The following is a 20,669-nucleotide window of genomic DNA, read 5'->3' on the forward strand; positions in this document are numbered from 1 at the left end:
CAAACATGTGACCTCATGTATATGAGATCAAATTCTTACCATCTTAGCCAATATTAACTCATGTCATTTTTACACACATAAATTACTATATGTTTAAGTAAACACATAAATAATTATACAATGTAGAGAAAAATTAATAAAAACGAATAGATTCAACAAAATTAAGACAATGTTAAGTCTTTTTTTTTTTTTACCAACATTATGTCATTATATATATTTAAAAGTAGTAATCCGGTGCAACGCTCGGGCTACACACCTGTTATAACTTATAAGTTGATAAACTCATTTGATACCCCATAAACGTGGACAACCTCAACCACAGAAAATAAAGAGAAATCAAATACAAAATAAATAATCTCAATCTTCTTCTTATGCTCAATAAACCGTTAACAAACCATTACTCTTACATACACTCTCTCTCTTCTATCTCTAAATTGTGGACATACTGTCATTGAATTTTGTTAAGCTGAATCTTGTTACACTCTCAAATTCAGGTAAAAGTTTAAGTGATCATATGATAATTTATCTACCCTTTTAAATTTATTGGTTTTTTTTGTTATTTTTTTGCTGTTTACAATTTAATGTTTATTGGCTTTTTCAATTGCAATATGTATATTGATTTGTTGGTTGATTATGAAGTACCCATGTAAGAAAAATTGAAATTTTGCTGCATTAATTTGAATTTGGTTTATTAGAAATTCTGGGTTGATTCTGAAATGTGTTGTTTAAATTCTTGATGAGTGTTTTGCAGTTTTGATAGTTTTAAGTATTTTTTTTTTTTTTAAGTATTCAGTTTTGATAGTTTTAAGTATTAGTTTATATTATATTCTTGCATAATTTTATTTGAACTGAATATTTCTGAATAGAGCTTAAAGTTGTTTCTTTGTCAATTTATTGGATTTGATGTCAAAAATTCACTCTAGAATGAGTAGGATTCAGCTGTAAGTAGAAGACTATGATTAAAATAAGTTACTGAACCCGAAAATTTTCGAGTTTGGATCAAGGTTGAATTGGCCAAATCTGTTGTAAACATATAAAATGATCATTAGAAATTGATTGTGGAAAACAAAATTATGAAAATTTGCTGCTTATAATGTTCCAATTCAAGAAAGTGTAATTAGCCTTATAGGCATAACAAGGTACCTGCAGAAAAGTTTTCTAGTCAAGTAACTTTCAAGTGTTGGAAAGAGTTTAGGAGAAAAACAGAATTTGCCATAGGACAGTCAAGAAATGTTTTGCATGAATACACGAATGCACTCTAGCTCAATTGGTTAAATTGGTTGTGATTTTGTCTATGCATTGCGGTTGTGATTGTGGTGTTGTTGCTGCGTGTTGTACTATTATTTTCTGTATCACTCTCTATGCCTCCCCACACTAGAAAATAAAAAGTGGAGGAATGAAAAATATGAAGAGAAGGCTAACAAAGAGACATGGGGCACATTGTAGGGGAAAACCCTTGGAACAAAGTGATTCACTTGAGCTTTGGAGTTGTGCAGTCCATGTTCTGATGGTGTTGCATGTTCAGGCTTAAGATGGCCACGGCTGCTGTCGTTGGGCTTAGTGCTGGCAAAGGGCTTTTGAGCTCCTCTTTCTATTATTCTGATCTCACCGAAAGGCTCTCTTATACTACTGGGGAACTGCATCAAATTTCTCCCTCAAAGAATGTGATTGTTGCAAAAGCTAATTTTAATCACCGAGGATCATCAGTCAAGGCTCTTAAAGAATGTGTAGATGGTGCTACAATTCCTCCAATTACCGAGTCCTGGATTTCAAGACCTTCTCCTGCAGAAGAGGAGACTTTGGATCCTGAAACTCCACTGGAAGCTCTCCTTTTGCTTCAGAAGTCTATGCTTGAAAAGCAGTTGGAATTATCCTTTGAACGCACTGGTATGAATGATGTGCTTAGGGAGAATAATCCTAAGGAATCACGTGTCACATCATCAGGAACCCCAGCTCGAGTACGAAGGATTAATGCTAGGAAGAGAAGTCAGGGAAAGAAGATATCCACAAAAGAAAGCAAGAGAGAGAAGCCTCTAGTGACTACTGTAAGTCCTGAGCTTCTCCAGAATCGTTCGATTGGGTATGTGAGAGGTATGACAAACGATGTACTGCTGACTCATTCCCAAGTTGTGAATTTATCTCGAAAGATTGAAGCTGGTCTATCCTTGGAGGAGCATAAATCAAGGTAGCTAATGTTTCTACCACTAGTTGTAAGATTTCTTATGGACTGTAGTTTTTACAAACTGTTCACAATATATTGCTTGAGACGGCTAAATACACTGTCCTTTGTTCCAACTCACATGTAGCTAGGCTGGAAAAAAGCTTGGCATTTCCTATAGGATTACACTTTCTTTAACAACATTATTTCTCGAATGATCTTCATGTCTCAGTTTGAGATAAATATAAATGGCAATGAATATTATAATAAAAAAGCTGTATCTCCTCAGGTATTTTCAGAACAGTTTATATTGGCAATTAAGGGTCATTGTTGCTGCTTGCAACAGTAGTTTTTTCATGCCATCTATGCTGCAACTTTTCTACTGAATTTATGAATTTTTAATGGTAATCTTTTGATTGTCTTTTCAGACTGAAAGAGAAACTAGGGTGTGAACCTTCTGATGAGCAACTTGCGAACTCCTTAAGGATGAACCGTGCTGAAGTAAGATCCAAACTAATTGAGTGTTCGCTGGCCAGAGAAAAATTGGCTATGAGCAATGTACGCTTGGTCATGTCAATTGCTCAAAAGTATGAGAACATGGGTGCTGACATGGCTGACCTTGTACAGGTAACTTTCTTTTATGAACTTAGATCCGGATTTTGCTTAATTAATGCTAATTTAGTACATCATCAGCAGTCATGTGAAATTCATCAAAAATTCAATGTAGGGTGGATTGATTGGACTACTCCGCGGAATTGAGAAGTTTGATTCCTCCAAAGGGTTCAAAATTTCAACATATGTTTACTGGTGGATACGTCAAGTAAGTGGATTACTCATGTTAGTTACTATGTAGTTCTCCAACCCTTATTATACTGTTATTCAGAGAATAAATCTGCTTTTTCTGTTGGAAGTTGATGAGGATAACTTATCAAACGTGTTGATATTTTTATGTTTGTCCTGGAATACAATTGTCCATTTAACTACTTGTACAGAAGTAAAACAGAATTCTAATGGATCAATTGTAGAATATACACTTGAACACCTCTTTAATCACTTTAATACCAAATTCGAGATATAGTTAATCGAAGAAGCTGTACTATCCTATCTTTCAATTTTACTGCAGAATTTACTGGCTATGTTTATCTTCTCCCCCTGGTTTTACTCTAAGGTTTGACTTGTTCTTCAGGGTGTTTCCAGAGCACTAGTGGAAAATTCAAGAACTTTGCGGTTACCTACTCATCTCCATGAAAGACTAAGCTTGATTCGCAGTGCAAAAAATAAACTTGAAGAGAAAGGGATAGATCCATCAATTGATGTAAGCTCTTCTCCTTTTATGTGATGAAGAATGTCTGGAATATTTTTTTTAGTTTCGGTATATATCAGCACTTGTTCCCAGGATACTTCTGTTTATAAATTAGAAGAATACAACTTGAAAAGAATCTCTTACATTTATTAATTTTAACTAGTAACTAATTTTATACTCATTACTTCGCAAAGAACACTTGTTACTCATTGAGTTTTTATTTTCTGTTATACATTGTGCTAACTTTCTGAACTTTTGCAGAGAATTGCCGAGTCTTTAAACTTAACTCATAAAAAAGTTCAGAATGCTACAGAGGTTAGTAAAAATTGGTTGCTGTGATTGAAAATAGAAGGCATGTAATGTGGTGTTTTTTCTTGTCCTTGTTCTTATTGTTACTTATAATTGGTGCAGGCTGTCAGATCTGTCTTGTCACTGGACAGGGAAGCCTTCCCTTCTTTGAATGGACTCCCAGGAGTGACTTATCATAGTGTAAGTATATTCAGATAAACAATGCAGTTACGACCTTACTTGAACAGGATCTGTGCTATAGGATCGTACCTCTGTATCCTAGAGTTCTAAAGATAAATGATGCAGTCATGCTCTTCGATTAGGCCCCTATCTATTCACTTGATTTTCTGAATTGAAATTATTTTATTCTGTAAATTAAATATGATTTTTCACCTATTCACTAGTGTTTTTGTTACGTGCAATTACTCATTGTCACATATAAAATTGGTATTACCAATTAAGACTGCTTTTTAACTGAAAATTAAAAACTTAGTTGAAGTGAATCAATCCCTGGCCTAGAGAAGTTTGTTTTTACTTTTTCTTGGTTTATCTGATTTTATTGTTTATAATCTAAACGAATTGTTTTCCTTGGCTGTCAGTATATTGCGGATAATCGTCTCGAGAATAACCCATGGCATGGTGTAGATGAATGGACACTCAAGGTAATTGACATTAAATCTGACTATGTGTGTCATTTTCCTGAAAGACCTGTTTGTCCTTTTTAACTTTACAATAGTCTTAATGGCATCACCTCTAATTGATCAATCCAAAACTTCGAGTTGGACTTACTAGCTTTTTTTTTTGTTCTAACTCATTATCTACTTTTTTTGTTCTAGCTTTTGGTTCATGCAGTTGACCCAACTTATGGGATCAAGGCTTTGATTGATTGATTGATTGAACTCATTATCTGCTTTAAAAAGGAATGATAAAAACAAATGATAACTGTGTGTTGGTTAACTAAATTTGAGAATGAAGAGCAAATGTCGAACACTTATTTACATTTTGAACAATTTATTTGACCTGTTCATCAATGGGAATTCTTCCAGCTATATTTGATGGTAATCACTAATCAGGAGCTCTGAAAGCTATCTAAAACAATTTGTAGTTAAGATCATGAAGCTATTTTTCATTGGAAGTACATTATTTGCATAATGTTAGTACAAATGTGAGGATTTGCTCCACATCAATGGATGAAGCCAAAAGTTTCTGGTTTAGAACCTAAGTGGGCTACTTCTTTAATTGTGCATAGTTTAGGATGGACCGATGGAACCTCGCTTAGGCTATGTTAGTTCGGTTTGAATGGTATTTACTTCACTTGTAAAGTTGTAAGTATTATATTGATTTTGACCCTTTGTTAGCCTGCTATATTGTTGTAAAGCAAATTTTTTAATTTGCTCTCTTTTAGAATAGTGATCAACTGTCATCTAGCAATGCTAGTGTCTGCTGTTGTTATGCATATATTCTCTTCAGAAGCCGTGTTAGTCTTACATCGGAGGCAGTTAGAGTTAAAAGTTTTGGACTGTATGAGATCATATGTTTACACTTTACAGAGAAATGCATAGTACACTTTAAGGTCCTTATAACCATACCTCCAGTGCTCGTGGCTTCTAAAATCTATTCATAAGATCATTGAAATGTATAATTCCATTTTTCACAGCTGTTAACATAATGACTTCTCTTCTTTTCAGCAAGACGTAAGCAATCTTATAGACACCACACTCAGGCAACGAGAGAAAGCTATAATACGTCTTTATTATGGCCTGGATGAAAAATCTCTGACTTGGGAAGAAATTAGCAAAAGGTGAGGTGGAATATACATCATTTTCATCAACTCACTCTCTCCCTCCTTGATACAGAGTTTTAGTCTTTGTATTCTTCAATCTTCGTGTCCCTCTTATGTTAACTCTCAACTGTGTCGGAGGGAGTATGTTATTCAGGCTTAATCCCAACTTCTATATTGCTTCTTTTTTCCTTAATTTCATACATGACTTGATTTCAACTGCTAATTTACATGACATACATTCTGTTTTCAGGATTGGTTTGTCAAGAGAAAGAGTCCGGCAGGTTGGATTAGTCGCGTTGGAGAAACTAAAACATGCTGCGAGAAAGAGAAAGATGGATGCCTTGTTGGTGAAACACTAGTATGGCATACAATTTGTAGTCTATTGTAGATCTTATCGACTGTATATATATGAAGTATATAACAGAAATGAACATCACATTCACTTCTTACAGTAAGTTGAAGTTTTTCGTCAGGGGAGGCCTACATTTGAACACATCTTAATTCTCAAGACAATTTATCCACTGTTTCTGAGATTCAACAGGATTGTTGTATAATGTATAGTTGTATGTAAGGGGGTCACTGCACAACTACTTATGCCTTCTGTATTAATACAAGATTTTTTTTCCTAATATAATAGAAGCATATATATATATGATTATATACATTTTGCCCTTTTCTTATGATGATAATACTTGTATGTTTTTGCATCTGGATATGCTATTTTTAATAATTATCCCGGTGTTAAGGGAAACCTACGATATCTTAAGGGCAAATAAAGCCTGTTATGAAGTCTCACAATAATTTATTGTGAAGCTACATATTGTGAGATTGGGGTGACTTCATACGCAGTACTTTCTTTGAAGCTTCGAGTTCTAATTTTTTGTCTCACAATACGTTAGTGTGAAACAGTCTCATCCTGGTTGTCTCATACAATAGCTTGAGAAGGTCTCCACCAAGACTTACTGGCTTTGTTGGTGGTGCTTACCCTTGTTACGTTGGCGGTTCTTAGTTTGGTGTCGAGTAAGTGAAAGTGTCCTAAGCCGAGGAAGTTATGGCATTTGGCCATGTTTTAAGTGTAGCCTACATTAATCCTCAATCGTCTATTTATCATTGTTTAGGATCTTTTCAGATTAAAATTCATTCCGTATCCATTATGATGTTGACATGTCGAATTCCAGCCTACACTACATGGGCATATATGCAGAAAATTGAACACAATTACATAAAATTGAACACAATTACATAAATATTAAAAACGACATGATTACACGAACACTTAACACGATAATTGGCTAGGCAACGTAATAACATTACTACATTACATAGCAAGCTTTAAGCTTTTTATTGTAACGAACGTACACTTGAAAGCTAGTTAAAGTTCCATTAATAATTTGTTTAGGCTTAAGTTTTTAGTCTTTGAGGATCAACAGCATTTTAGCTTAGACAGGATGAGGGCAGCACCTTTGGCAGACACCGTTGTAGTCACGACGACCGCAGCATCCATATCGGCAGCTGTCACGGCCGCCAGGGTATCCTCCACCGCCATGGCCAGGGTAGCCTCCACCGCCGTGGCCAGGGTATCCTCCACCGCCCTGGCCAGGGTATCCACCTCGGCCAGGGTAACCGTATTTGGCATCTTCTATACCGTTCGCCTTGTTGTGAGCTACATGACCATTTAAAAGCATCAAGAAAAAGTTACAAGTAAGATTTAATTGTCACGTTACTAATTCAAAGATATACAAAGCCCAAATGCATAAGAAAAAGGAATATATGTTGAATATAATAACCTTTTAATTTAAGATTCTTCTTAGAAAAATGTCACTATACGTCAAGATTTAGTTGTCACATTATTAGTTCAAATTACACTATCAACGTGACTTTATTATTAAAAATTGGCAAATTGAATAGACGGCATGTAAACAAAATACATAAAAACTCACCAGCATTGTTAGAGTCCACAGCCATCTCTCGGGCTGCTTCCCCAGCATAAGCAATCGCGAAAACAACAGCCACAATGCATAGCACAAGTAAAGTTTTCGAAGCCATACTTAACTCTTAGCTCGATCTCGATTTCGATCTCTGTAACAATGAAGGGTGTAAATGGAAAAGAGATTGTTGTGGATGCAAATATGAAGCTACGTTTGGTTCCTTTTATAGGCAAATATGCATGGGGTGGGAAAGACAAGAAGTCGGGAGCCATATGAGCAAGGAATGGGATGTCTGAATTGTACAGTTGGTTATTTAAATGGGATGAAATTTAGGACAATAATTTGTTTTTGTCAGTAACAATAGAGGATAAACTAAATTATCCTTGGCAAGCATTGTATAATTTTAAAGGACGTTGTTACGATGTATTTTATGTTACATGTTTCTCTTTACATAAAATAAAAATTTTCAATTGTCTGATTTGTAAGTCTTAAACACGTGACCTTAAATATGAAAAGTAAGATTTTATTTGTCAATCTTACACACATTTGATGTTATTACACTTCAAACAAAAGTTATTAAAGCTTTATACTTTGTACTTCATATTCATACTCAGATTACTCACATACGTAGTAATTGATTTAGTCCATAAATGTATTTATAGATTTTTATACATAGAAATGATGGGCCATTGTGCTATACTGCTATATATAGTCCAATTGTATTAAGACTATTAAAACAATCAAAATAGTTGTGGATTAAGAACAAAAAATTCCTTAGGTCTCATATTATACAAAATGACCCAACAATGTCAAATTGTCAATAACTAAATGATTTACAAAACCAAGCATGGCATAGTTCATATTGATTATTGTATACACCATACAAAACCCAAAAATTCACCATTTTTAGAATCAAGCTTACCTTGTGAAAATGTCTCAACTTAATTTTTAGAAAAATTATACGTAGTTAGAAGTTATACGAAGTATTCAAAAGTATAGATAGAAAAGTCTGCAAAATCCCACATGATTATGTATTTTTCTTGCATAGAGGGTGCATGTAAAAAAAAAGAAAGGAGGATGTATGTATAGTAAAGTTTACCACGATCATAAATTCAAAATGCATTTCAGAGTTCACAAGGTAATCCTGGACAACAAAGTTATTCTACTGTTAAGCAAGAAATGCATATTAGACCACGCCCCAATTTCACTTGGGATTTGAAAAAATTACGGTCAAGAGCCAAGTTGCTAATCAGTACCAAAACTGAAAACAAACATCATACAGTTCTTGCAAAATCGATCTTCCAAATTAAGAGACCAAGAAACACTTGTTACATTGTGTCACTCGATATGAGCATCACAGACATATCCTACATTTCAAACACTTGATAAAAAGCAATCCCTGCCAACTGTTGTGGAGCTCCTAAGCCCACACAATCGGAAAAGATTACTATCATTGAAAGACAAGCTGAAATTTAACCTAAGTTAAAAGGTTTGCTGCAATTTTTTTCAGACAAACAGCCAATAGACCAGTAAAACCAACTAGCAATGACTCTCCTAAAGAACAAATATGTTCTTGTTCGAAGTAAAGCTATACAACTAAAAACATAAAGGGCTCCAGTGTTCTCCCAATATCCAAATTATCACACATATACCCACTCTATTCACAGATATCAATGTAGCTAAGTTTTGCTGTTGTAAATCGACTTGCAGAGGAAAGATCAGGTAGCAACAGCTAGATCAGATGGACGGACAGAGCTGCTAGATTCACCTGTTGCAATCACACCCTTTGCAGATGAGTACTCACTCGAAGAAGAAGGTGCTTCGGGGTGTTTGATATCCAAAGCATCAGGAATATTATCAACAGCCTGGATACAGACAGAGCAGAGACCAAAGTTATCAACAGGCTGCGAAATACTTGCATTGTTCTGTTCTAATGCAATCAATCTCTATACAAATTTATATAATGAAGTAACAAAGAACTGTAATAATACAAGCAAAAACAAGAGAAATACCTCTAAATGGGTCAGCATGTCAACTGCAGAATCTAGGTCACCGCTATTAACATAATAGACATCGGCAACAGACTGATCAGAAACACCAGGAAACATCATTTGTAGATAAGCTAGGTCCATCTCAGACTCTTCATCCATGAATTTGATGTCTGTTTCCTGAGAATATTCGGAAGATACACCATCAGCAGCATTCTTCAACTTGTCATCCTTAGTAGGGAGACCAACTACACTAACAGCATTCGGAAGGGTCTTAGGGTCTTTATGCTCATTTACCTCTCTCTTGGAGATTGGTACATATGAAGCAGCGTTTGGATTCAAAGACGATGTGCTTGATTTCATTGTTGCAACTTGCTGGAAAATCCTGCAGTAAAAGCAAAAAAAAAACACATCAATTATGGCCACTTACACCCAATGCCCAACAACAAGCCAAATCTGTTTGCTAGAAATAATAGCTCCCCCAAATTCTCAATGAAAAAAAAGATTGATTCTGTGAAATTATTGGCAAAAATACAAATTTCAAACTTCCAACTTCTGCGAAAAAGAAATATGCAATATTGTTATAACTTTTAAAATCTGTTATACCCGTTCAACAATACACAGCAGAATAGTCAACATGACAAGATAAAATCCCTATGACACATTTCTTTTGATCCAAAACACGAGTCATTCTACAATATCAACGCAACGTGAAATATCAATCTGCAGTATCGTATTTCATTTTATATTACCAAAGCAACACTAAATGCCATTATACAATAAGAATGCACTTTCAACTTTTACAGAGTTCTCATTTCTAACCATGTCCAAAGCAACAAAAATCAACTTAAACGACTTGTTTCTTGGATTAGAAAGAGCAGTAAACTTCTGCAACGAGCTCCGTAACAAACACTATCAGATTACGAGTCATCAAACTGCCACAAGCCCGACAACATTCGAGCAGATACCAAATACCAAAACAAGCCAGCAAGCAGGCCATAATTTCTTTAAGCAAGTAACAATCCCCAGAATATCATAAGGTCAAAAACAGAACGATAGTAGGTATTCATTAGGTAGCAAGTAGTATTAACATACTAGCTACTCCACAAATATATAAATCAACATACTCATACCAAATTTAACCTAGCTTTAAATTCCCAAAATCAATCTGTTTCTCACCAAAATAAATTAGGGCAACATAAAATTAATCCAATAACCCAGCAGAATACCTCATTTCCAGTCAAAATCAACACAATTAATCGCAAAACAAAGATAAAATCAACAATTTATCGACAATCAATAGCAACAAAAAGCAGAAACAATGATCAAACAACAAAAAATCATTCATACAATCAAACAAACATCAAAATAACAAAAATCAATAATAATAGACTAAAATTACAAAAATAAATAAAAAAAAGAACTCGTCATTTCAAAGTCAATCGATAATCAAAACAAAGATAGTTCAAAAGAAAGATGATCAAAAGAATGATGATCAACGATGAAAGACATCAAAGAAAAGAGAAAAGTACTCACAATAATACGATTGATTAATCGATCGAAGAGAAAAACAAACAAACCCTAGAAATGATTGCGATTGATGATCGAAGATGAAAAGGTGCGAAGGTCTACAAGAGAGAGAAAGAGAACAATGAAGCTACTTTTGTTTCTGGAATTCTCGTACTCCGCAAATATATAAGGGGGGTAGATTCTGAGAATAATGGTAACCGTTTGGCTACTACACCATTTAATTTAATTTAGGAAATTTAATTTAATTACATAATTTTATTAACCAACCACTAATCCATTTTATTAGCATGATGTGGATGACATATATTTGTACAATTATTGGCATTTGGCAACTACCTCAACATAACACACAGGAAATACTCTAAAATTAAAAAAAGCGTAAAAGTTTTGTGTGAGATGGTTTTGCGCTTTTACGTTGTTTATTTCGCTGTGATATTTTTAGAGTTAATTTTTGTTTTGTGTTATTTTTTGTTTCCATATTTGGTAATGAGCTAGATTTTATCCGTGTAATGCACTGGTTAAAATTTTTATTTGGATTTACGTTGTTTATTTCGATGTGATATTTTTAGATTGAATTTTTGTTTTGTGTTATTATTATTTCCATATCTGGTAATGAGCTAGATTTTATCCGTGTAATGCACTGGTTAAAATTTTTATTTGGATTGAATTTTATAAACTTTTTTTTGTTTTCTTCTCAAATTGTATGTAACTTTAAAATGAAAATTACTTATATATATATATATATATATATATATATATATATATATATATATATATATATATATATATATATATATATAATATTCTTACTTTGAAAGAGTATTGTTGCAAATCTTGGAAGTAAAAAAGTTAATGCAACCCTTAATAAAAATTTTGTAAAAAAATGGACTATGACACAAGTATGAAACTACTATAAATCGGTCATGGTTATTAATATAAACTAGTTAGGCTTCTATCCCCTTTGATGCACAGGCCATTACTTATACGTAGTAGGTTTTTTTTTTTTTTTTTTTTTTTTTTTTTTTTTGAGGGGAACCATTACTTATAGTTATAGGTTAATTTTCTTAGTGGTTTTTTTTTTTTTTGACAAAATTTTCTTAGTGTTATGCATAGGTATTCATGTGAAAATTAAAAGGTCACCATAGAAGATAAAAAAAAATAAAAAAAAATAAAAGAACAAGTTTTTATTTTTATTTTTATTTATTTATTTTTTTTTTTAAAAAAAATAGCATAACAAAATGATACTCTTAAGTCTTAAGTGTAGAAGATACACACCACAATAACAGAACAACTCATATCTTGAAATTTTTTAGCACAGTTTTTTCAATATATTACTAGTAACTCTGGTCTGTATCACAAGTTAAAAGTGGTTTATCAAATTGTACAAGGAAGTTTTAGTTTACAACGTTAACATCATCATTATTTAACCCAATGAAACTTGCAGAGAGGCTGTTAATAAGCAGAATTCAGTCATTCCTATTTTACAAGCAATACAATGAGTATGCATCAATAGCTAGCTAACTCACTACCAAATTATCAACAATGGCAACATCCGACGAGGGAATTATGAAAATTTTTCACAGTGATGAACTAGATACTCTGGTGTCTATGAAATCCTTGCCCTGCATGAGGTTCCCGCAATTTTGCAGTTTACACCCTCACATTGATGGGAAATTTAGAAGAGTTGAGAAGACATAACATGCATTTCAACTGGTTGACACCAGACTACCAGAGTACCACACAGATCAAAATCCCCCATCATCATATAACCATACATTTTAATCCTCCGGACCATGAGTCCACAACTACAAACCATGTAAATTAAAACGAAGCCATATCGCTTATAGTCTTCGCTCAACTAAGCTTACGAAATTCAAATAACAAATTCACTGCAAGATGGTAATCAATATTGTAGAATAGTGTAATTCTCCTCATCGGAGGCATTCTCATTAATTCAATATATATAGGATTTACAACCTAGTATGAGAAACCTAATTACACAAGATATATCTTTACAGAATATTAACATATTATCTAACACACCCCCGCAGTCGAAACGGGAGAAGGTCGAACGCTGAGACTGTCTCTAAAATCTAAAAATAGTTGGCGCGGTAAGCCTTTTGTGAAAATATCTGCGTACTGGTATGATGATGGAACATGTAAAACCTTGATCTCACCAAGGGCAACTTTGTCGCGGACAAAATGTATGTCCATCTCAATGTGCTTGGTACGTTGATGCCGTACCGGATTAGAAGATAAGTAAATCGCAGAAATATTATCACAATAAACCAAGGATGCCCGTCGAATAGGGCAATGTAGCTCTAAGAGAAGATTCCGGAGCCAAGATAATTCAAAAACAACATTAGCGACACCTCTATATTCTGCTTCGGCACTAGATTTGGACAATGTAGCTTGTCGTTTTGCAGACCAAGAGACTAGATTATCACCCAAATAAACACAATACCCTGAAGTAGAGCGGCGAGTGTTCGGGCACCTGCCCAATCAGCATCTGTGTAAGAAATAAGTCTGGTCGGTGCAGAACGATACAAATGTAGCTCATGATCAAAAGTGCCTTTGATATATCTAATAATACGCTTAAGAGCGTTAAAATGAGGTTCCCTAGGAGCATGCATGAATAGATAGATCTGCTGAACGACATACGCAATGTCAGGTCTAGTAAAAGTAAGCAACTGAAGTGCACCTGCAAGGCTCCTGTAGAGAGAGGGATCCTTCATTAGCTCACCATCGTGAGCCCCAAGTTTTGACTTAGTGTCGACGACGGGAGTGACAACCGGCTTGCAACTGTCCATCTTTGCCCTGTGAATAATTTCCTGTGCATACTTACTCTGACAAAGAATCATAGAATTCTTTGTTCGTGTTACAGAAATTCCCAAAAAAATAACTCAATTTCCCCAAGTCAGTCATGGAGAATTCGGACTTAAGGCGAGCAATAATGTCACACTTGAGCTATTCAAAGGAAGCCGTGAGGACAATGTCATCAACATAGAGTAAGAGATATGCAACATTAGCACCATGTCGCAAAATAAACAGGGAATTATCACTTTTGCTGCAAACAAAACCAATCTGCAAAAGATAGTTAGCAAACAGTTGATACCAAGCCCGGGGGGCTTGCTTAAGGCCATAAAGAGACTTATTGAGCCGACAAACATGAGTATGGGCATCGGGATTGACAAAGCCCGGTGGTTGATGCATATAAACCGTGTCTTTGAGGTCACCATGAAGAAACGCATTTTTGACATCTAACTGATGAATGAGCCAATCTCTACCCATAGCAATACTCAAAACAGTACGAATTGTTGCCGGGTTTACCATAGGGCTAAAAGTCTCATCACAATCAACCCCAACCTGTTGAGACTTGCCATTCACAACAAGTCTTGCTTTGTGTCTCTCTAATTCACCATTTTCCCTGTACTTATGTTTATACAACCACATGCATCGAACAATATTCACCCCCTCCGGTCTTGGAACAAGATCCCAAGTATGCTGTTTAGTTAGAGCATTAAATTCCTCATTCATGGCGGCATTCCAATTATGTTCAAGCATGGCATTTTTCAGATTTTTGGGTAAAGGAGAGATATCATGAACTGTGACATGAGCTTGATATTTGGGATTGGGCTTAAAAATCCCACATTTGGCACGCGTGGCCATGGAATGCGTGGGCTGCTGTATGGGCCGTGTTTGAGGAGTATTTTGGACCGGGGTGGGAGAAGGCAATGACCCGAATTGAATCATTGGGCTGCTAGGGGAGAGGTGCGGGCTGGAAGGGGAAATGGGGGAAAACAGATTGGGCCGCAGGGTGGGTGTGGTCTGCAGGCTTTGGCCGCGACCCACCTGCGGAGTAATCTGCATGGGAGAGTTTGGGGGAGTTTGGTGGAGAATTTGAGGAGCTGCTGGTGGGCCGTGTGTTTGGAGAGGAAATTGGGCTTGGTGAAATAAGGGGCTTAGAGCATCACAAGAGTCAGAGTACAAGAAATCATAATCGGATTTCTTGAAAGTTTGAAGATTAGAAAAAGGGAATTGATCCTCAACAAACGTGACATGACGCGAGATTATGGTTTTGTTAGAAGACAAATCATAACATAGAAAACCCCGATGGTTTGACGAAAAACCCAAGAAAACACACGGTTTGGACCTAGGAGCAAGCTTATTAGGCGCGGTGGCACTAATATTTGGGTAACAAAGGCAACCAAAGATGCGAAGGTGATCGTAAGATGGAACTCTACGATAAAGAACTTCGGTGGGAGACTTATTTTGGATGGTTGTGGAGGGGAGAATATTAAGAATATAAGCAACCATACAAACAAAATATACCCAAAAGGAGGGAGGAAGGGAGGCATGGAATAGAATAGTACAAGACATATTGTTGATAGTGCGAATAATTCTCTCGGCCTTACCATTTTGTGAAGATGTGTTTGGACAAGAGAAACGAAAAACCATGCCATTAACCGCACAAAATTTGTGAAAAGGAGATTTGTCGAATTCACGACCATTATCACATTGAAAAGTTTTGATGTCCTTTTCAAATTGTGTTTTAACATATGCTCGAAATTGTAGAAAAATATCATAGACTTGAGATTTGTAATTAAGTGGATAAACCCATAAGAAGTGAGAGAAATCATCAAGTAAAACAAGATAATATTTATGTCCCAATTTGCTAGAAATAGGAGATGTCCAAAGGTCCGCATGAATAATATCAAACGGTGAAAAAGTAATAGAAGTAGATGGCTTAAAAGGAAGCCTTACATGTTTCCCTAGTGGACAAGAATAGAAAAAATGAGAGCTATCTCTCTTATTACAATTAATGAAATTGTTTTTCCTAAGAAAATTAAAAACGGGTTCGCCCGGGTGTCCAAGTTTATGATGCCAAGTTGAAGGAGAGATTGCAGCTAAGGAAAGTTGATTATTGTCATGAGTTGCGGAAGACTTTGAGAATGGATATAACTCCCCCACACTATTGCACCTCGCTAGAGTTGTCCCTGTATGAAGGCCCTTCACAAAAAAACCGAGAGGGTCAAACTCAACAGACACAGAATTATCACAAGTGAATTTTCTAACAGAAATTTAGTTCTTAATGATGTTAGGAACATAAAGAACATTTTTGAGGTGGAAAGAAGGGTTAGGTGGGGGGGGGGGGGTTTAGAATTGCCATAACCATAAATCGGAATGCGTTTGCCATCACCAACTAAAATATACTGAGGAAAACTCAAATTAAACAGTTTAGGAATCATACCCGAATCACGAGACATGTGAGAAGTTGCCCCGGTGTCCATATACCATCCGTTGTCGGGCGGTTGAAGGCTCATGGAGCTGTAAGCTTGACCGAGTTCGGTGGGAGTCATAAGTGGCCCATAACCGGAATAAGACGGAGCCGCATAGTAGGCCTGTTGTGGGTTGTGCGTTGGTCTTGGGCCCAAAACGGAACCCTGCTGCTGCTGCCCACGAAAAGAAGAAGCTGGGCCCGTTGGATATGGGCAGGGTGGTGAAACCCACTGCCCATATTGCTGTTGTGGCCAATTGGGCTGACTTCCCCACTGAGGGGCCTGCTGCTGGGCCTGGTTTTGTGGCCCAGAAGCTTGTTGAGCCTGCTGATTGTTACTGCTACCTTTTCCCTTGCCACGGCCTTTGCCGTTTTTATTGTTGTTGGTGTCGCGGCCTCGACCACGGCCACCACCACGTCCTCCACCGGTGCGCTGCTGGTCGGCGACCTGTTGGTGTTGCGACAGAGGTGTGGTGGTTGCGGCTTGGGTGCTTTGGGAAATAAGAGCTTGTTGCCCATGCTCCTCTTGCTTGATCTTCCTTGTTTCTTCTAAGATGAACATAGATCGGGCTTTGTTGAAACTTGGTGTAGGTTCGGTCTGAGAAATCAAGGCAGCAACCGTGTCATATTTACCTTCAAGAAGACCTGCAATTAATTGAAGGACCATCTTCCTATCGGAGACCGGATTATCCACGTTGCTTAATTGATCGGCAATGAGTTTAAGGTGCATACAATAATAATCGGACATATTAGCAAAATTTTCCAGCTTTGCGGTGCTAAATTGCTCCTCCAAATACACTGCTCTAGTGTGCTTATTATCATGAAAGATTTCTTTGAGACGGTTCCACAATTCTTGTGTCGTAGCACCCGGTTTCATGATTGTGTGAACAAGATCCTTGGATATAGAGCCATAAATCCAATTTTTCACGATAGCATCCAACCGTTTCCATGTTGCATCATCGATATCCGTCGGACGAGAGACCTTATCATCAATGTGATCAAGCAAATTGTATGCGCACGCTTGAATTTGGAAGAGTTCGGACCACGTAGCATAGTGGGCTTCCTCTTGGTCAAGGTTTACATGAATAAGGCTCTTGATGTTTGTAGCAGCATATGCGGGGTGGATATGGTTGGAGTTGGGAGGAGGAGGAGGGGGGAGGGGTATTGTCGCCTGGCATCGGAGATGAAGGGACGGCTGTGATGGTGGTAATGGACGGCTGTGATGGAGGCCTAGGATCGTTAGGGTTTTGTGAGAGAAGAGAAGAGAGAAAACCCTAAGAGGAATTTGATACCATGTAGAATAGTGTAATTCTCCTCATCGGAGGCATTCTCATTAATTCAATATATATAGGATTTACAACCTAGTATGAGAAACCTAATTACACAAGATATATCTTTACATAATATTAACAAGATAATATTAACATAATTACACTATTCTACAAATATGGCTAATCGGCTTTCACCAGAACTAAATTAAAGATTTCTATACACTTAAAAGTGGAATTTCTTTGCACATATAATGTTTCTAGCTTAATAGAACAAGGATATCTCCTTACAAACATTAAACCTCAAAAGTCTTCATTCATCCATTTAATTTATAAAAAGCAAATAACAATGGCTAAACAACATCAATTAAGAGGGTGGAGGACAACCACACGGCGATAATTTGCACCAAAAGGTCTTGTAATTCAAATTTTATTAATAAAGCAAAATGTTGGGCAATACGAAGTATTAAATAATATAAGATGACAAATTACTCCACGAAATATAAATCATGAATACATTGCACCTAAAATGAACACAATTAAATAATTTTTAATCACAAGAAAATAACCATTAAACACAAACTAACAGCTCAAAATTCAACAGCTAATACCGATTCTTCAACTGATCAAGCCCCGGCTTCGAAACCCGAAATCCTCCAACATAACCTTCTCCGTCTTCTTCTTCCACACTTCATTAACTTTTTTGCAACTCTAAATAATCACTCAAAATAATCAGCAATTTAAACCCAATATATTTGATTTTTTTTTTTAAAAGAAACCTAAATCAAGTATATTTGATTGGGGAATGGTTGATTGGAGGTTTTCTAGGGGTAATAATGGTTTTTTATAATCACTCAAAATAATAAGCTGACTTGGCATTACTCTAACAATATCAGTTGACTTGGCATTTTTTTCCGGGCCCACTTTAAATACGGTTACAGCAACTGTCTTTCTCTCTCCTCTGTAATAACAAACTAACACTCCCATTTTCTCTCTCCTCAACCTCACCAAATTCAAGCTTACCGCCATTGTTACACTCAATCAAGCTTTTGCCCTAATCTTCATCGTCCACCTTGCTACTTTCTTGCCTTTCATTTCTATTGCCACGTTCTTTGATTTCCTCAATAGCAAATTTGCACTCTCATTTTCTCTCTCCTCATTCTCATCGACTTCAACCTTAGTTACCGCCATTGTTACTCGATCGAACTTCTGCGATATTCTTCGTCGCTCTCTTCAATACTCTCTTGCAACTCCTTTCTACTTCTTTGTTCATTGATTTCGCATCACGTCGCTTAATTCAACCATTCTTTGGTAGAATTTCGTTTGTTTGTTCATAATCCAATTTCGTTTCTTCAGGTATATTTTCCAGAATTTGAGCTTCAATTTTTATCTTTGTTCATCATATTTCTAGTAATATTGCATTGTTTATGCCGTTTGTTTTTGACTTATTTTCAAATTTCTTTCGATCAAGTTTTCGCGATAATCTTTTTCATTCACTTCGGTGCTTTCCTGCAACTCGTTTCTACCTGCTACATTGACAATTTCAGAGCATTATTTGCTCTCGATCAAATTTACGACTTTCCACTTCGTCCGGTAAACTTCGTAATTTTTTCTTTGTCGATTCATCTCGATTCTTGAATTTCCGGGCTTGATTTTCTACATATGTTTCACAGTTATTCTTGAGTACCGGTGTTCGTTTCGCCTTCTTTCGATGGATCCCACCGATGCTGCATAACATTGAAGCTCTCCTCTGCAATCTCCTCATTCTTACCAGGTTCAACTAGTCAACCTTACCGCCATTGTCGTTCACTGCAATACTCTCTTGCTACTCCTTTCTACTGGTGGGTACTTCGATTTCACATCAACTTGCTTAATTAAACCATTCTATAGCTCGATTTCCAATTGAATGGATTATATTGATTTAGTTATTTTCTTGATTTCCAATTGAATCGACTGATTGAAGATGATATAGAACAATTTTTTTGCTATTGGTTTCCTGCTGTTGACGTTTGTTTCCGCTACTCTATTTTTTGGTGTTGGTTGCTGACACAACGCATGGTACGCCCTTTCTGTCTTGTTAAGTTTTGTTTAGGGCTATTTTTTACTGTTATTATTGTTGTATTTAATCAACATGAAACAAATTATATAATTATTTATATATTAACAAATTACGTAGAACGATAATTTTAATTTAATTACATAACACTTGAAAGGTGAGTATATTTTCTATATAAGCTAAGATTGCATACATAATTACTTACTAAATTTTTACAAGATGAAGGTGAGATTTTTTTATTGCTTTAATATCTTTGGTTATAACCCTTAATAAATAACAATAATTTAAATGGATATTTTATTTAATTTTCTTTTTTCAAAGAGTTTAGTTAAATTAGTCTATTATGATTCAAGTATAATACATCAAATTTGATTTAAATTAGCTTAGTTACTGATCATTAAATTTTATCAAACAATAAAATTTGAATAATCTGACTAAAGCATTGTTTCTTATTGCCTTAATAATGTAATCCCCCGTATTTTTAAATATATTAGTAATGAGATTATGTTTTATTCATAATTTTTATTTGTATTTTTTTCGGATTTAATTTCAAAAGTTTCAAATTATTTTTGGGTTTGATGAACGATTTTATTACAAATAACTTTTTATGAACCTTTCTTCAATAATTTATGTCCAACAAACCAAACCCAATTTCCTTTCTTAATTGGCCCATTAATTTTATGAGGCCCAACCTTAAAACTAACCCTACACCACTCTCTCTCTTATAAATACCTCATACATCCCCAAAATTTCCCCACACAAAAGGTTAGTTTTATTTCCTTTCTCTTTTGTTTTATTAATTTGTGTAATTATAATTATTTATGGGTTTTGATTTTATTGTTTGAATCAATTTAATTGGTATCAAAGTGTATTTTGATGATTCAACTTTATAATTTCAGATTTTATAAATGTTATAATTTTCAGATTTTGTAAATTTAATAACCTAGGGTTTTTAATTATTGAAAATCATGATTTTAGGGTTTTTATGAACAATTGATTTAGGGCTTTTATAGTAATGATGTTTTGAAATTTTGGTGATTATATTACTAATTAGTTTCCAGATTATTTTGAACACGTAAATTCGTGTTT

The 20,669-nt window shown here is 35.4% G+C and overlaps 3 protein-coding genes across 4 annotated transcripts; 1 reads left to right on the top strand and 2 right to left on the bottom strand.

The window, feature by feature from the left end:
• The first annotated feature begins 336 nt into the window (after positions 1-336).
• Positions 337-6,196, top strand: LOC145593752 (RNA polymerase sigma factor sigA-like). Of its 2 annotated transcripts, none has more exons than XM_081650094.1 (10): positions 337-494; positions 1,447-2,185; positions 2,587-2,785; positions 2,886-2,978; positions 3,345-3,473; positions 3,723-3,776; positions 3,873-3,950; positions 4,349-4,411; positions 5,438-5,550; positions 5,783-6,196. In XM_081650094.1, the coding sequence occupies exons 2-10, from the start codon at positions 1,518-1,520 to the stop codon at positions 5,889-5,891; spliced, it is 1,506 nt and encodes a 501-aa protein (XP_081506220.1). In that variant the 5' UTR covers positions 337-494; positions 1,447-1,517; the 3' UTR covers positions 5,892-6,196. The 2 variants fall into 2 exon arrangements, with proteins under 2 accessions (XP_081506220.1, XP_081506221.1); XM_081650095.1 differs by having other exon boundaries at positions 1,526-2,185.
• Positions 6,197-6,954: 758 nt separating this feature from the next.
• LOC145595928 (uncharacterized) lies at positions 6,955-7,621 on the bottom strand. The gene is made up of 2 exons (XM_081652359.1): positions 7,473-7,621; positions 6,955-7,195 (listed from the first exon to the last, which is right to left on the bottom strand). The coding sequence occupies exons 1-2, from the start codon at positions 7,576-7,578 to the stop codon at positions 6,972-6,974; spliced, it is 330 nt and encodes a 109-aa protein (XP_081508485.1). The 5' UTR covers positions 7,579-7,621; the 3' UTR covers positions 6,955-6,971.
• Positions 7,622-8,579: 958 nt separating this feature from the next.
• CID5 (CTC-interacting domain 5) lies at positions 8,580-11,132 on the bottom strand. The gene is made up of 3 exons (XM_081652158.1): positions 10,985-11,132; positions 9,473-9,833; positions 8,580-9,325 (listed from the first exon to the last, which is right to left on the bottom strand). Exons 2-3 carry the CDS (start codon positions 9,809-9,811, stop codon positions 9,179-9,181), a joined length of 486 nt encoding a protein of 161 aa, XP_081508284.1. The 5' UTR covers positions 9,812-9,833; positions 10,985-11,132; the 3' UTR covers positions 8,580-9,178.
• Positions 11,133-20,669: the final 9,537 nt, after the last annotated feature.

The sequence above is a fragment of the Chenopodium album genome, chromosome 19, assembly GCF_948465745.1.
Source record: "Chenopodium album chromosome 19, dcCheAlbu1.1, whole genome shotgun sequence".
Taxonomy (NCBI): domain Eukaryota; kingdom Viridiplantae; phylum Streptophyta; class Magnoliopsida; order Caryophyllales; family Amaranthaceae; genus Chenopodium; species Chenopodium album.